This window comes from Phaenicophaeus curvirostris, chromosome 16 (genome assembly GCF_032191515.1).
Source record: "Phaenicophaeus curvirostris isolate KB17595 chromosome 16, BPBGC_Pcur_1.0, whole genome shotgun sequence".
NCBI classification, from domain to species: Eukaryota; Metazoa; Chordata; class Aves; order Cuculiformes; family Cuculidae; genus Phaenicophaeus; species Phaenicophaeus curvirostris.
This window is the reverse complement of record NC_091407.1, coordinates 5620368-5636514: the sequence shown is the minus strand read 5'-3', so window position 1 is coordinate 5636514 and position 16147 is coordinate 5620368. Positions and strand designations below refer to the sequence as shown.

Sequence of the window (16147 nt, the reverse complement as noted above, 5' to 3'; positions counted from 1 at the left end):
CTGAAGCAACTCGGGAGATCCCCTCGAGTGTCCACCAAGACAGTTGTTGCGCTAGCACTGTGCTTTATGGCAGATGAGCTGCCAGGGATCTTTCTGCTCTGCTCACTGACTCTGTGCTCATCCTCCTCCATTTCTTCCCCCTACTCAGCCCTCCTCGGCTGCGCACGATGCTGATGGGGCACCAACAGGATAAAGATGAACATTTGGAATGGGGCGGGGAATGGAGAGGGAGAAATAGTATCTGTGCCTTGGTTTAATTTGCATCTATTTGGATAGACCGAGTGTCTGTTGTGAAGATGTTTAGTACAGACCCCTTCCTGGCTGACTTCAGACCAGAAAAAAAAAAAAAAAATAGGGCATGAGAATACAAGCGCCTACATAAAATTTGACATGGGTTTGGAGTCATGCTGTCACTTAGACCAGCACAGGAAAAACCCTCAGAGAAAACTGATCACAGCAAAACTATGTTAGCCATCTCAGAAAAAGAAACAACTTTTATTCCTGTGGGGTGTTGCTGTTTCTCCCCGACAGCAACAACTTGTGGTGAGAAAGGCCAGCACCAGGGCAGTAACGTGACCGAAGCTGTGGGAGCCAAGCTGGCCCAACCCAAGGCAGATCCTGCCTAGTTTTCCTCCCACCGCCAACGATGAGGGGACGATTCCCCTTTGGACAGTTTTCTGGAACTCAGTTTCCTCCGCAAGGAGGAAAATTTGTCTCCAAGAACTTTCCGAAGCCCAGTGTTGTCCCTAGCGAAGGGTAGGTCCTTCTTCATAGCAGGCAGCTGTCCTGTAAACATTTCCCACTTAGCCAGGGCATCCACAGTCTCGTCTACTCGAGCCAGTTCCTCCTCGGAGACGTTCCTCTCCAGGGCAGCGATGCAGGTCTCCAGCCACAGTTCATAATCTTTAATGATATCTGTGGACTTGGGCCTGGCAAGCTTGGGCTGGCTGTGCGCCTCCGCCAACAAACATGAATGCTCGTCCTGTTCCAGCTCCTGGCCGATGGAGAGGGCCTGGCTGCAAGTGTCTGGAGTCAGTGGCTCGGACAAGGAGGTCACAGCCTCAGAGTCGTTCTCGCAGCACATCCCAGAATCTGAGCTGAATGGAAGGATGTCCTCCGAGCTGGACAGGTCTGCTGACTCTTGCCTTGGCCACGTGGACAACACAGTCTGTGTCCAAGCGTAGAGTTTCTGTGTCAAGAGGAAAAAAGGTTTCACATCAGAGAATGAGAAAAGACAGGTACAACTTTCCACATATTTGTCAGGTAAACCTGTCCTTCTTGAGTGGCTCAGCCAAGATCCTCTTTGCCAGAAGGTGGGTTCTGACAATTCATGGTTACTCTACAAAGCAGGGGCTTTCTCTTGCCTCATTTTTTTGGAGTCAGCCTCTGGGGCAGGTCTGCCCCCAGTCAGATGTGGGCTGTATCTGCCTTGTTAGTGAAGATGGCAGGAGAAGAATGGCACAAATTCACTCCTTGCTGTGTGGATATGATCTCAGCGAGAGCCAAACCACTGCCTCCCTAGGGGAAGCTGTGTCATTATAAAAGCTCCTGAGGTAGTCCTGAAGAATCTTGTTTCACCATGTTGTTAACTCCTGCGGTAATGTACATTTTACTTCTAAGAATAACTCTTCCCTCTTGCACTGAAATGCACAAGTGGGAAGGACGGGCTTCAGGAAAGAATTAATGAAAGGAAAATATCTGAGACAATTTCCTTCTTAAATACTAAATGGGGCACATAACGGGTTGCTTCTGGGACATTTATTCCTTATGCATTGGGGAATTAATTGCAGTACTCCAGTCATCACTGGATAAAAGGGGATCTCCTTGTCTGCCTTGCTGGCATGCATTGGGTAGGGGGAGTGTTATCTGCTTTTTCGCATCCTTGTGGCCTATTTCTTCATCTTTGCTTCACGCAGCTTCCAGCTGCTGGCTTTGCAAAGCCCCGCGATCGCTTTAGGAAACGGCAGTGACAGTTGGAGTATTAACCTGGGCTGTAGCCCCTGGTGCACCAGTCACCGTGCTGGGTCCCTGTGGGCTCAGCTCAGGGTGAGCTGCGGTGTTTGAGAAGCGGGCAGAAGACTTCCAGCCCTTTGGAGCTCCTTTCTGCTGCAGCACCCGGCCGTTCCCTCCCCCTTCCCTCTTCTATTGCTCTCTCTTCAGGCAAGTGACAAGAAAGGATAAAGAGTTCAAATTGAGTGGGTGGGAGAAATCAGCCCTGTGTCTCATTTCAGTCTGTGCATGAAGCCTCAGGGAAGAATTTCATACAAGAATGAAATAGACTCTTTCAGCTAAATTAATCCACCCTGCCCCCTCCCTCTGGGGCAAGAGAAAATGTAAAGGGACAACTTTTCTCCTGCCTCATCCCACCTCCAAAAGCCCTTCCCTCCCTTTGGGTTTGAAAAAAACAAAGAAGGCACCAGAAGCTGCAATAAGAACTAGATTTGAGAAGGGGACAGCAAAGCCATTTGAAAGCTGCAACAAGCCCAGGATTTTATAATGTCTCAAGATTCCCAGCGCTAGTGAATCTGGGGAGGAATCACAAGTGCTACTTAGCCCAGTTCCCAAGAAGAGTAAAAGCCATGGAGGTGAGGATGTTCTAACAGTACATCTGGATCATTTAAGGCAAAAGGAGGGGATGATTGACTTAAGATCACTACCAAAACCACCAAATCTTTCCTGTTTCTCCTCTTTGGGGTGTTTTATTGATTCAAATTTGGGAAGGGTTTGTAGGGCTGCAGACCCCTCTATGCTCTCCTATTTAACTAGAGAATGAGAAACTGTTCATGGGTTTAGTTTACCTGCAGGCAAGAGCATTTGAAGTGGATGCCCACCCCAAGCACATCACTAAGAATGAAAGTTGTCTGCCACCTCCAGGGGCTCCAGGTTTGGCACTGGAGGTTTTTCAACCCCCTCGGCCAGGGCAGCGTTGTCGCCCCGTGTAGCACTGAGAGCAGACCCTGCAGTTACCACCATGGGGAGGATGTAGCTCCGCCACCCTCTCAGAGCAGCTTAAGCACCGTTTTCCTCTGCGGTGCGGCCGCTGCAGACTAACCGTGGCGCTACGTGCAGAACAGCCTGGGATGCTGCAGAGGCAGCAGGTGGAAATGCTTGTGGTGGGGAAACACCATGAGAATTGCTTTGCTTTCAGTTTGCAAGATGACTCAGGCTGGAGTGAGCAGCTGTGATGGAAAAATGAAGTACGTTTGAGAGCGATTCAGACAAATAAATTGAGGGTCTCTTCCTCCTGCATAAGGGCTGGTTTCCTGTCCCACATGCTCTTCTGCCCGTAATCAGGTCTCAGTCGCAGACTTCAGCATTACCTGCCCCTGGCAGGGAACAGCTTCGTGTCTGGTATTTCCTATATTTACGACGAATGTCTGGGGCTGTTATGTGGCAGGTGGGGATCTGTGCTAGTTTTCCAAAGGGAAATGTGACTTCAGACTTGCACTTGGCCAGCCACAACCTCTTAAACATGCTTACCCGGTAACTTTGCTATCTGGTATTGTCTCCGAGTGCTTTGTGCTTTCTGCTGTTGTTAAGGTTCCTTAACTATTTAATTAACCTCTGGCATGTCTGTCTCCTCTCTCAATGCTATAGCAAAGTCTCCCACAGAGATTATCATATCTTTTTTATATTAGCTTGTACTACATCTCACTGTGTTTTTCCTCGTCAAGGAAGCAGGTGTGACATTTGGCAAGTGTATCCTTTTCTCAGGTTTGTACTCATGGGTGCCAGGGGTTGCTGAGCCAACTACCATAGTTTTACTGTGGCTATAAAGGAAAAAGTGTTTTTCTAGAGAAGCTTAATGTAGATGGCAGCTTTCTCCTAGAAAGCAATAGCTGGATGCTGACAGGTCAGTGTTTAAATAAACCAGCGTTTATTCCTCTGCTGTTCTGGGCCATTTAGGCACCTCTGGGGCTGAAGCAGGGACTGAACAACAGCCAGAGTCAGATGGGGCTGATGCCACTGCAGACACGCAGGTGAGCCGCAAAATCGTATACACGTGGCTTTCCCCCACAGGCTTTGCTGTGCGTCTGATTCCAAGCTGGATGAAACTAGAGGCATCCCCATTCTTATTTTGCGTGTATCTTGTTACAAATACTACCCACAGACTTTAAAATAGGCAGCCGTGGAAATTCCTGTCTCTGAACATGATGTGTGTCAGCCAGGAATTATAAACAGGGAGAAGATAGGGTACTGAGTGAGAATGGTGAAATTATTTATATTCTACAAGCCTTTTAGCTACTGAATCCTGCTTTTTGGACAACATAGATAGAAAAAGAGCTAAAGATGTCTTAGTATTATTCCTGATGTTTTCTAAATGTGGTGTTAATTGTTCTATGGGTGGGAGAGAACAGGCAAAAGATGAGTCTGGGACCCTCCACTTAATAGAGAGTAAAATTTGAGATCCTTAGATCCTTTCTCATACCTTTAAACAGAGAAACTGCAGCAAAGTACTTGCTTTGTATTTTTCTCCCTGTCACCATCAGCCCCAGAGAGGCAGAAAACCATGGTGGCACATAGGAAAGGGCGCAGATGCGGGAACTGCTGCGGTCTCACTGCTGCTCTGGCTTGAAATCTGCCTGTCCTCCCTGCCTCATTTTTGGAAGTAGCCAGATGTGGTTGAACTTGTTGCACTTTCCCTTGTTGTGAAGAGCCAGAAGCCCCAGAGCTTGTATAAAGTGCTATATTACTCACTGACCATGTGTACAACACCCCCTTATTTAGGTGTAAGCTTTCCCTTAGCACCTTGCGCCAAGAGCAGCATCTGAGTTTAACGTGAACCACTCCACTCCCTGCTACGTCCCCTTTGCTCCAGGAAGGGCTGGTGGATCTGCCTCTCACCCTGTAGCGCTCCACGAGTTTGAAGCCCACAACGTGCTGCAGCTTCCGAAGGCAGATGGGACACGGCTCCAGGGGCCGCAGCAGAGCTTCCTCCAGGCTCAGGGCCCCCTGCATGATGCACTGCAGCCAGCGGCAGGTCCCCAGCCCCATCAGGTGGCAGATCTCATGACAGGTCACCTTCAGGAAAGCAAAAATTAAGGGTAAACCATTAGTCCTGTTTCCACTGCCCCCTCCTCTGCTGTTCCACATGCCCCACTGCTGAAAAGTCTAACCAGCTCATTGCTCAAACCTGGCAGTTTTCCAGCCTAGGCTTTTCCGAGTTGAAAAGGGAATGTGACTCCCTTCTTCCCAGGTACCCCAACATCCATTTTTGTTCGGTGGAGGAGTGTGTTGTTTTTTAGAAGGAGCTGTGGGAAGGCCCTGTAGACAGCATGATCAGGGTTCTAGGGCAGTGCTGTGATCGCTCTCTTCCCCTAGGACAGCGTTGTGCTTTTTTTAAGGGGAAGACGAGTCCAATGGAGGCTTGAAAAGGGCAGCACGGTCCATGTGAGAAATCTGTAAGAAGCTATTGGCAATAACAGGTCTGTGTCTTTCCAAAGCAGATGCTCTAAACATTTGTGCCAAAGCAAAAACTAAGCAGGAGTCAGATGGCCAAGCGTGATTGTGTTAGGAACTGGCATCTGTGGGAAGGCTGAGGATGGAGGATTTTCCCTCCCTCTCCCATTGCCACCTAACATCATTTGAAATTACTCCAGGAAGAGACCTCACACTAGAAAATCCCAAGCAAATAGCTGGGGAGGCAGACAGAAATGGCTCGACATGGGCTGGCTGTGGGAGAAACGCTCCAAGTAGAGCTGGCAAGAGAGGGGATGCTGGGAGGAGGGAGGGCAGCACTCATGAACTGGCTGTGTTGGAGATGGATGGGGTTTAGGGCATCTGTGTATAAATGTACACACAAACTTGTCGAAGGTATTTTTCACGTTCATCCATGTAAGCAGATCTGGCAAGCAGTCCTCACCCTGTATGGATACTGAAGTCTGAAGAAGACACAAGTACCCCTTCCCTTCTATCGGTTACCACACAACTCTGTGTTGTAAGTACACGATCAGCTAACAGGTTGCTCTGCCCACGCGCTGTCTGAACAGCAAAATACTGGGATGTCCAAAGCATGAGCATGGGAGAGCTGGGCAGGGGTTTTGTCTCAGTTTTCCTGCGTGGCATAAGGCAAATCCTGTAGCCTCACTATACAGGTGGTACTACAGCTCCCTCAGGGGGCAAGGGGAGCAAGAGGTGTCCTATGCAGTGCACTAAAATATAAGCTTTTTAGGACTTTGTGTGGACTTACGTGTGACAGCCTGTGTTTTCTGGGCTCAGAGCCTCATGCCTGCTTCACTGGGCTAAGAGATGTTTTATACCAAAACCCTGAAGTATTTAACCCTATGTGGCAAGAAATATGGGTTTATTGGTCCTACCTTACAGCACTGGACCATCTCGTGGGCACTGAAGGGCATTGTCCGGTCTCTGCTTTCTCTGGTGACTTCACAGGCCCGTTCCGTCTGTGTGAGTGGATTCAAGCTGCTACAAGCAGCCTGAGGGAAATCCCCAGAAAACCTGGCAAAGCTGCAGACTCCCACTTCTGTAAAGAGAAGCACGTACACGTTGGGCATCAGCTCTCTTAGGCCTGTCTCTCAGCTTAGGCAGCATGAAAAGAAAGCTGTTGTAGCCCAGTCCAGCTGAGCACACAGGATGAGATGAGACACTTCCCAAAAGGTCTGTAGCACCTCAGGTACTTTGGTCCAGTTCAGGAGTCCTGACTCTCCTTATTTTAAACTGGGGACCCCTAGTTCCTTTTATCAGGGAGTGATTAAAATATTAAGGATAAAATTTGGCTATTCCAGTCTTCCAGAGAAGACCTTTTGGTGCAGCACTGCCTTATTTGCATCCTGTACAAGGAGATCATGGAATATCAATCCTACCTTGTCCTGGCAGGAATTTGCTGAATGTGAAGCTCCAAGTCTCACATGGGTAGAGGTCCAGCAGAGTGAGTCCAAGGACACACAGAGCATCCATGGGCTTGTTGTTCTTCAGGAAATTCAGGATCCCATCTGGACACATACGAGATGTTCATTAAAATGAAACATCCTTAGAAGGAATACAAGAGCCAGAATTTCTGGAGGAGGATGTAATCCAAGCCACACAGAGACAGAGCTACTGGATTCAGCATCTTGGGTGGAGAACTATGGCTGTGTAGCCCATCTCCTCAAATCAGAGTATGAGCAGACCTGGCTTTTTGAGGGGTGCTGAGTACAGAGTTCAAACAAAGCAGAGCATTTCAGCCCTGAGCTGGAGCAGCCACATCACTGCAGTGCTGGGTCTGTGCTGAGCACGTGCTGCCCACAGTACCTGCAAACAGCTTGTTCCTGATGGATGCTTGTGCAGCATGAGTTTGGCAGCAGACAAACCCATTTCCCTGGGGAGCTGTGTGACACTTGAACTCAAATTTCCTAACATGAAAGGCCCATGAATTCCCCATCTGCACCACCCAGGCCACTAATTTATTTTGGCTCTGGACAAGAGTTGGGAGAACTCGGACTCCACCAAATCTACAGTGTCTCCCCGCGGAGCTGATCTGATCTCTTTGCAGAGCTGGACCTAAACATAATAGCGCAGAAAAATACAAACAGTGGAGGAAAATATGATGAAAGTCACCGTGGGTTTTTTTTCCTGTTTCCAGGCTCAAAGTTCTGGGTTTTCCATGGGAACAGGATTTCTCCCTTTTCACTCCCTTCCTCATCCCCTCCCTGCTCAGGCAAAGAAGAGCTATTTCAGGCGTTTCCTAAGGGAGGGCTTGTGCCCGTGTGCCAAGCTGATGCGTCTCCAGGCTTCCTGTTCCCAGGTTCTCACCTGCATGAAGCTGCACCCTGTCTGTGTCCTGGCTGTGGCGGTAGCAGCAGTGAATGGAAGAGATGGGGATGGAGGGAAGGCACTTGACACGGAGACCCAGGAAGAAAGACTCAACACAGCTCTGGAGGGAATCCAGCAGCGAGAGCCCGGCAGGTCCTTCAATTAAGTCTAAGAAAAGAAACACTGTTATCAGTTCCTTAAAGCTAGGATGAACCATAAAGTCTGAAGGGGTTATGTGGGGCTGGCTACAGCAATCGGGAAGAGGAAGGCTGGTTCATTGTCAAGTTAATTGCTTACTCTGGGATGTGGCAGACACCTCTAGATGCTACTACAGATACAGAGGGGGCTCTTTCCGAGAGGAGGCTTGAGGCACTAGTACACTCTCTCATTAGCAGAGCAGATGTGCCAGGAAGGTTGTCTCCTATTTAGGTTGTATGGAAAGATTACTGTGGGAACGGGTGACTGTTTTTAATGAACCATCATGCATGAAACTCCAGAAATGCTGCTTTACCGAGGATTATTTTACATAACGATGCATATGTATGCATGCACTCATATATTCATAGCAAGTCTCACCCAGGGGCACACACGGCATTTACTTGAGAGTTGTAGTGATGGTTGTCATCACAGCATGTAACTCTGGACTGGGGGCATGGCAGAGCCTTCTGTATTACAGACTTATCTTTGCTATGATAGTTGCATTTTGCAGGTTAGTCCTTAGAAGGAGACGTTAGCGTTCAGCACCACCCGCCTCCCTCCCGTACCTTTCCGGGTGGCTTAGCAAAGGTGCCCACATTACCTATAGGTTGCAGGTAAATGTGCTTTCGATAGTTCTGCTTCCTCCGCAGCATGGCATGATAGAATGTCTCAAAGTCCTCGGGAGCATCGGGGTGGCTGAGGAGCCAGTCGAAAGCCGTCCGGATGAGCAGCGTGCAGAAAAGCGTTCTCTGCGGGTTGTAAGCCTCTGAGAGGAACAGCTTCTCTGCCCTGGAGAAAGCTTTGGCATAGAGCTCCTGCAGGGCTGGGTTGGTGGAGATGAGCGCATCCTTCAGAGCCCGGGGCCCGAAGCTGAATTCCTGAGCGTGTTTGCACTGCAGCATCGCGAGGAGACCCACCAGCTGTGGCACTGCCTGCAGGAGGGGACACAACCATCAGCGCGTGGCCTCGCGAGGGACCCAGAAACTTTCTCAGGCTTTGCTCTTGGAGCAGTTTGCCCTAAGACCCAGCTGTAAGGTTTGACTGCAAGCTTATAAACGTTGTGCCTACTACTGGCCGGGAGCGTTTACAGGGGAGTAGCTGTTATAGGGTGCTCTACATCTGCGTGTATGTCACTGGTTTATGGACAATGTACCAGTAGATGGTGCTCAAGAATGTATAGCCCCATTATTGCTATCAGATATCTAGATTAAATCAGATGGTTTGATTTTTTTATTTTTTTTCTCGTGCTCCTCCAGGGATGGGGCAGCCACAGCTTCCCTGGGCAACCTGTGCCAGTGTCTCACTACTGTCATGGTGAAGGAATTCCTTCTTATGTCCAGTCTAAATCTGCCCCTCTCCAGTTTATACCCATTGCCCCTCGTCCTGTCACCACAAGCCTTTGTGCACAGTCCCTCCCCAGCTCTCTTGTAGCCCCCTCAGGTACTGGAAGCTGCTCTAGCGTCTCCTCGGAGCCTTCTCTTCTCCAGACTGAACAAGCCCAACTCTCTCAGCCTGTCCTCGTATGGAAAGTGCTCCAGCCCTCTGATCATCTTTGCAGCCCTCCTCTGGACTCATTCCAAAAGCTCCATCTCCTTCTTATGCTGAGGATTCTAGAACTGGACTGTCAGGTAAGTGACATTCAGTAGCCCTTGAGGACGGCAATATAACAAGAAAATTCAGTATTTAAACAACAGTGAGCCAAAGTCTTTCCTCAGTTATGCAGCAAAGGCTCTGGTACTTTGCACCGTAAGGGAAATGTGGTAGCCCATTAAAATTAACATTGAATTTCTTTACATCTAACCCTTGGGAAGATATGTGTACGTATAAGCAGTCCTTAAAAAGATTCAGTTTATATGATCTTTCTCAGCCCTAAGGGTACAGCCTAGGAGAGGGAGCGGGTAAGCAGTTTTCTTTTATTTTTGCAAGCTTTGTGTTTCACTAGCATTAAAGGCTGACAGCAGACAGCACGGTGGGATCTGAAGTGGTACAAGGGCTCTAATGCAATGATAGTTTAGAAAAAAAATTTGCAATGCTTCCTCAGCCACCTGCTTTTATTGCCCAAAAATGCACAAATCACTTCTGCTGTTTTTTACAAGTAGCAACAAGAGTTTGTGTGAGGTTTTTCTGTGCTTTGTCACCCAAATCTCTACACTGCTGACTCGCTTCCAGATTTGGGAGGATGAAGTGAGAGTTTGTCTCTATGGAGGTCACCAGGAATTTTGCCTTGGGCTGGGGCCAAGATTTCACTTGTTCTGCACAAACTTTAGATACAGGCATCGTTTTTCTTCAAAACTTACACTTGGAAACTACTAAGAATATTAAAATGACTGAGCATGTGATCCTGTGAGCTACTACTCCCAAGGAAATCAAGGAGAGACTTGGTTCAGGTTGAGAGTGATCTTGTCAAAAAAGGTTTCTGAGAAGCACAAGCCTTTTCCCACAGCGCTTCCTGGCAATAAACGGAGCGTGGGTCTGGGGGAGGAGCGGCTGGGTAGAAAGTGAATGGATTTTTCTTTTCTTACTATGAAGTAGCAAAGAGTGGATGTATGCGACAGCAGATACAATGAGCGCACAGTCTCGTAGTGTGTCCCCCCCCAGGGCCCTCTCATGGAATACAGTGTGTACCCAAAGCTATGGGATATACATTGTTCCCCAAGGCTTCCTAAAAGGGGACATTCACCCAGCTCCAGACATTCCCAGCCATGACCACGGGTGTTTTGCGATGTCCATCATGCCCAAGGATGTCCATGATTATGCTTTAGTGGTTTGAAAGCTCAAGCACAGGCATTCACTCACAACACACAGTCTGGAGCACCGCGTGCCTCCATCTCCTGGAGACTCTAGTTTTGTTTCTGATAGAATAGCAGCTACCCATTACAACCTCCTAATCCAACACAATTACTTCTCTTTACCAAGCTTTTCTAAAATATTGCACTAGACAAAACTAATGCTTCAGAATTTTTTTATGGACAATTTTAGCAGTTTAAAAAAAAAAAAAACCAAACCAAAAGCATTTTAGAACATTAACTATAGTGGATGTTATTTGTGCTGGATCTAATACATGGATATAGCGTTTCATTAACTGAAGTAGTGCAGAAGGGGTTTGTAATTTAAGCTCTTGTGTCAAGGGTGCCTTGTATAACTCCCCGATCCAGTGCTTCAGGAGGGAATGGCTCTTGAGCTTGGGATTGGTTTTTTCCCCTCAGTTTTTAAGATGCTGATATGGTAATGAAGAAGTGGAAGAACCGGTGCATCCTTCTGCCCTTCAGGTATGTAGGCAGGAGACATCATGACTTTAAGGCAAAAAAGGAGCTAATTTGGCTCTTTGTTTAATGACAAGCTATAGGACTTGACTAGCAAGTCCTGAGGAGGAGAAAGTCTGTTTATTTCAGCTCTGTTTATTTAAAACTTGTAGTTGCACTTGAGGAAATGCTTTAAGCAAAATAACCATTTAAAGATCTGCTGCAAGTGGAGACACTTACCACATCCACTGATGTGCCATTCTCTACTTTAACCATCAGAAAAAAATAAGCATCCTATTCCCAATCTGAATTTTGTCATTCCATCTTGCAGCTATTTGCTCATGTTGTATTTTTTCCAAAACAAGGAACACCCAGATTGGATTGTACGAAGGAGCAATACCTGTCTGTGCAGTAGAAAACATGAGCCTATGCACGTAACCCAAAGGTTTTGTCACATTGCTCCTTCCCTGCTGTTGGGGATGGCATTTTCCAATGATGAAACTGGACATCAGAAAAAAAACTGGATATCAGAAAAAAATTTTTCACAGAAAGGGACATTGGGCACTGGAACAGGCTGCCCAGGGAGGTGAGTCCCCATCCCTGGAGGGGTTTAAAAGAGGAGTGGATGAGGTGCTCAGGGACATGGTTTAGTGGTTGGTAGGAATGGTTGGACTCGATGATCCAAGAGGTCTTTCCAACTTAGTGGTTCTGTGATGCTATAGGAACCCGGTTGTGACCTTTCTTCTCGTGGTACATGATGTGAAGTAGGACAACGTGGGCCGTACCCCTGGCTTTTGGTTTCATGCAGACGTTTCAGATCCAATTGGGCATATCGTACAAATCTTCTTGCTATGGAATTGGATGGATTTTTTCATGATGGGCGTTTTCACAAGAAATGCCACCAAACCCTTGTCTCAGCACGTGACAGCTGAGCAGTCAGTACACTCCCTGTCTTACAGTAACCTGTAATGAGCTTTATATGCAGTTCAGGTTACACATAAATTATTCTCTTTGCAAATCAGACACTTATAAATTATTCTCTGTAATTGAAAATTACCTATGAATTATTCTTTTTGTAATTCACAGATATGTCATTTATCCTCTATTATATTGACATTGCTTTCTTGGATAGGAAAGCCTGGGGCTGACGGTAACTGTAATTCTCAAAAGCCAAGGCAATATCATAGAATGCGAGGTCATTTGGGATATTCTGACAAGATAGACATGGTCTTGTGTGCAGAAAATCTCTGTTGTATGCATCCAGAGAAGGGCACTCAGGAGATAATGGATTTATCTGGTATTTTATGGAGTTTGGTCCTAACATTGTACAGATGGTACTTTTATAGACATACCTATTTTTTGACTTTTTTTTAAAGCTGGTCATTCCAAGTTGTTTATTTTATAAGTTAACTCGTGAGTCATTTCTGCCTCTGACTCTCTTACATACACTGCAGCCTGCAGATGCACAGAAGGAGATTCATTCTGTCTCCTTCTCCCCACAGCTCTTGTTTAGTATTTAGAGGCAGACTCACTTATCTGGCCTCTTCGGATGTCAGAGGGACATTAGCAGAGCCTCTTAAAGCTGATTAATTGCTGATGGTAGGTGCTGCACTGTAAACAAGCAGCGATAGTGCAGAAAATTCATAGCCAGTCAACAGAAATTAAAAGCCCAGAGCAAACATAACAAGCATTACCTAATTATCAACACATGCTCTAGTTGCTCGATAGCTCTTTTCCTGAGATGTGCAGTTGATGTCTGCTATTGCTCCTCCAGGGTCAGCCTGTCCTTCCCAGTATCACACAGGTGACAGCTGAAATGCTGTCTCTGTTTATTTGTTGACACGTATAGCAAGAGATTTTTCTTGGCTGAACTCTCAGTGGGCAATAAAGTCCAGCGTGATGGGACAGAGAGAAGACACCAAGGTGTGAGAGCATTTAACTCTGGGCCAAATAAAATTCTCAATAGAATCATAGAATCATCAGGTTGGAAGAGACCCACCGGACCATCGAGTCCAACCATTCCTATCAAACACTAAACCATGCCCCTCAGCACCTCGTCCACCCATCCCTTAAACACCTCCAGGGAAGGGGACTCAACCACTCAACTAGTCCAGCTCTTTCCTTGCAGACCTCAACGCAGCCCCGTGCACAGAGCCAGGCTTCACCTGCTGGATAAGCTCAGCTGCTGGGGTCAAAGCCACCTGGCCGGGTTCAGACCTGAAATGGGGCAACTCCCAGGGGCTGCAGGGGAATTGGAGAACACTCAGCGCTTCTCAGAACTGATCTCCTCTGCTCATGGATAAAATACACTCTGGACCTGATCGTGTCCATATGTGTACCCACAGGGAACAGGGAGGATCTTCTCTTTACTCCACACTAAATGGTAACAAAACACTGATCTTTGTCTGTTCCAGAGCATAAAGTTAGATAAAACCTTCTGGCCTACTGCCAGATCCCAATAATATTTATATGTAATGTCTCTAGAATATGTTTGTGAAAAGGAAACAGATGCTTCATGTGGTCTCTCTGAAAATGAGTCATTCCTGGTGCTGTGGAAACCTTCAGGGATTCACACATACATTTACTGGGAGGAGAATCTACCTGTCGTACTGGAACTGGGATTGATAGGTTACTGCCGCAAGGCTCATTCCTCACATGAATCTTCCTCATTAATTTACTTGGACTGTTGGACAAGTCAGATGCACAACTCTGCTGGAGAAAGGTTTGCTGGATTAAAGACTAAATTTGTAAAGGTCATTAAATACTGAAGATGGAGACAGATTTTTTCCATCTGTCCTTATTTAGTTATTTAAGCGTTCTTAAGTATCTGAGAACACCTCCACATTCACGTTCCTCTTGATTTTGTTTTACATTAAAGCTTGCTCTCTTCGATACACTCTTCCTCATTTGAATATGTATTAAGGACATACATTATCCCTAGTTTCAATCTTCTAAGGGTTTTATTCATGCTATGCTCATACATAATGCTACCCTTTTTTAGTGCCTTCTGTTTGAGGCTCTCTACGTGTCATAGAAACATTCATAAACTTCTCTGTGCTGCCCTTCACAAAGCAAGCTGCCAGAATATGCCTCCCCCCGGCTCCCTTTCATCACCCATTTATTTATCATTTTAAGCACTTCCTCCGTTCCTTTTAGTCTGGTTGAACTCTCTGTGATGCTTCTCCCATGCACACGTGCGATGAAGGGCTGGAGCCTTCCTCCCTGGCTCTTGCAGGAGCCAAACCTCTACAACCTGCTGCCTGGTCCCTGCGCGTTTGCTAACCAGAGACCCCAAACCACCCCCCAGCAGAGCAACATCCTTCAGCGCCGTACAACGAACCTAACGCTGCAGAGATACTTGAGCTCTAATCATTCCCAGCTCCAGGCACTTTGCTCTTCATCATACTTGTCTAGACAGACTAAATGGTTTCTGCAAGACAATCCCAGTGTTAGCCAGGAAAGAGGCTGCATTTTCCATACAGATGAATGCCCGAACAGGTACGGCTACGCTTAGATATTTCCTCAAATACAGGCGTTATCAAAGGGTTCACCCCGCCGTATAAATGCACTGTAATGCTGAGCCTCCTCCCAAGAAATCGAGGGGTTTTTTTAAGTGATGCTGCCAGATAGGGAATGTTTACGTGCATTTTGCAGCCAAGGAGAAGGAAGGGGCTGCAAGGCGACACCAAACCAGGGCAGCCTGCGGAGAGACAAGGACAGACCCCAAGCCCAAGATGTCTAAGTGGGCAGCTGTAGCCTAACCCCAGCGAGCAAAAGGCTCCTTCTGGAAATGCTGCAGGAGCAGGTGCTGCTCCTGGGACACCTGCGCCCACCCAGCCTGCTGGTTTAGAGAAGGGGCAGTGGGAGCCGCTCCCTGGGATGGGGATGGCGGGGAAGGACGCCCCGGGAGCTCGGCATTCCTGAGGGGTGTCCCGGGGCTGGGAATGGGGCGGGGGGGATGCTCCCAGCCCCGCGGCGGGGGATGAGGGATGCGCCCAGCGCGGCGCAGGGGATGCCCTAAGCATCCCCCTCACCCGGGAGGCTGCCCCGAGCTCGCACTCCCCCGCCGCTTTGGGGAAATTGGGGGGGGGGGGCTCCCACCGCACCCCGAGGCCGGACGGACCCCCCGAACCCCGAGATGCCCGGGGAGGGACGCAGGACTCACCGCCCGCCGGGGCTGCGGAGACCGGGGAGGCGCTCGGGGCTGGCGAGGCGGAGCGGAGCCCGGTAGCGGCAGGAGGAGCACGAGGAGGAGGAGGAGGAAGAAAAAGGGGGAGCCAAAGAAGAGGGGGGGCGGGGGGGGGGGGGGGCTCGGCCCCTCCGTCGGGAGCCCGTGGGATTCGCCGAGCAGCCCAGAGCCGCCTCCTGCCGGTCCGAGGGGCAACCGCGAGGGGGCGCCCTGGAGCCGGGGACCCCACAACCTGGGGAGAGGGGGGAGAGGGGACCCCACAAACTGAGGAGATGGGGGAGAGCAGGGACCCTGCAAACTGGGGAGATGGGGAAAAATAGGGACCCCCACAAACTGGGGAGAGCAGGGACCCTGCAAACTGGGGAGATGGGGAAAAATAGGGACCCCACAAACTGGGGAGATGGGGAGGGGGGGACCCCACAAACTGGGGAGATGGGGGAGAGCAGGGACCCTGCAAACTGGGGAGACGGGGAACCCCACAAACTGGGGAGATGGGGAGAGGGGGGATCCCACAAACTGGGGAGATGGGGAAAAATAGGGGACCCCACAAACTGGGGTGATGGGAGAGAGCAGGGACCCCACAAACTGGGGAGATGGGGAGAGGGGACCCCACAAACTGGCGAGATGGGGAAAAATAGGGACCCCCACAAACTGGGGAGGTGGGGGAGAGCAGGGACCCTGCAAACTGGGGAGAGGGGGAACCCCACAAACTGGGGAGATGGGGAGAGGGGGGATCCCACAAACTGGGGAGATGGGGAAGGTCAGGGAC

At 48.7% G+C, this 16147-nt stretch overlaps 1 protein-coding gene and 1 long non-coding RNA gene across 2 annotated transcripts; one reads left to right on the top strand and one right to left on the bottom strand.

Moving 5' to 3' along the window:
* Window positions 1-474: 474 nt before the first annotated feature.
* Window positions 475-8982, bottom strand: AMZ1 (archaelysin family metallopeptidase 1). The gene is made up of 6 exons (XM_069869782.1): window positions 8549-8982; window positions 7750-7917; window positions 6822-6950; window positions 6318-6481; window positions 4846-5022; window positions 475-1189 (listed from the first exon to the last, which is right to left on the bottom strand). Exons 1-6 carry the CDS (start codon window positions 8847-8849, stop codon window positions 623-625), a joined length of 1506 nt encoding a protein of 501 aa, XP_069725883.1. The 5' UTR covers window positions 8850-8982; the 3' UTR covers window positions 475-622.
* A 4362-nt stretch (window positions 8983-13344) lies between these two features.
* On the top strand, window positions 13345-14081 carry LOC138727647 (uncharacterized). Its single transcript, XR_011338582.1, has 2 exons — window positions 13345-13572; window positions 13674-14081. It is a non-coding gene; the product is annotated as an uncharacterized lncRNA (long non-coding RNA).
* The last annotated feature ends 2066 nt before the right edge of the window (window positions 14082-16147 follow it).

Excerpts from the sequence above, each read along its gene's own strand:
- AMZ1 (XM_069869782.1), bottom strand. The coding sequence starts at position 8,849 with ATGCTGCAGTGCAAACACGCTCAGGAATTCAGCTTCGGGCCCCGGGCT. Across the intron at positions 5,023-6,317 it reads AGATGGTCCAGTGCTGTAAG|GTGACCTGTCATGAGATCTG; the intron begins GTAGGACCAATA and ends GCTTTCCTGAAG. Across the intron at positions 1,190-4,845 it reads AACTCGTGGAGCGCTACAGG|AAACTCTACGCTTGGACACA; the intron begins GTGAGAGGCAGA and ends CTCTTGACACAG.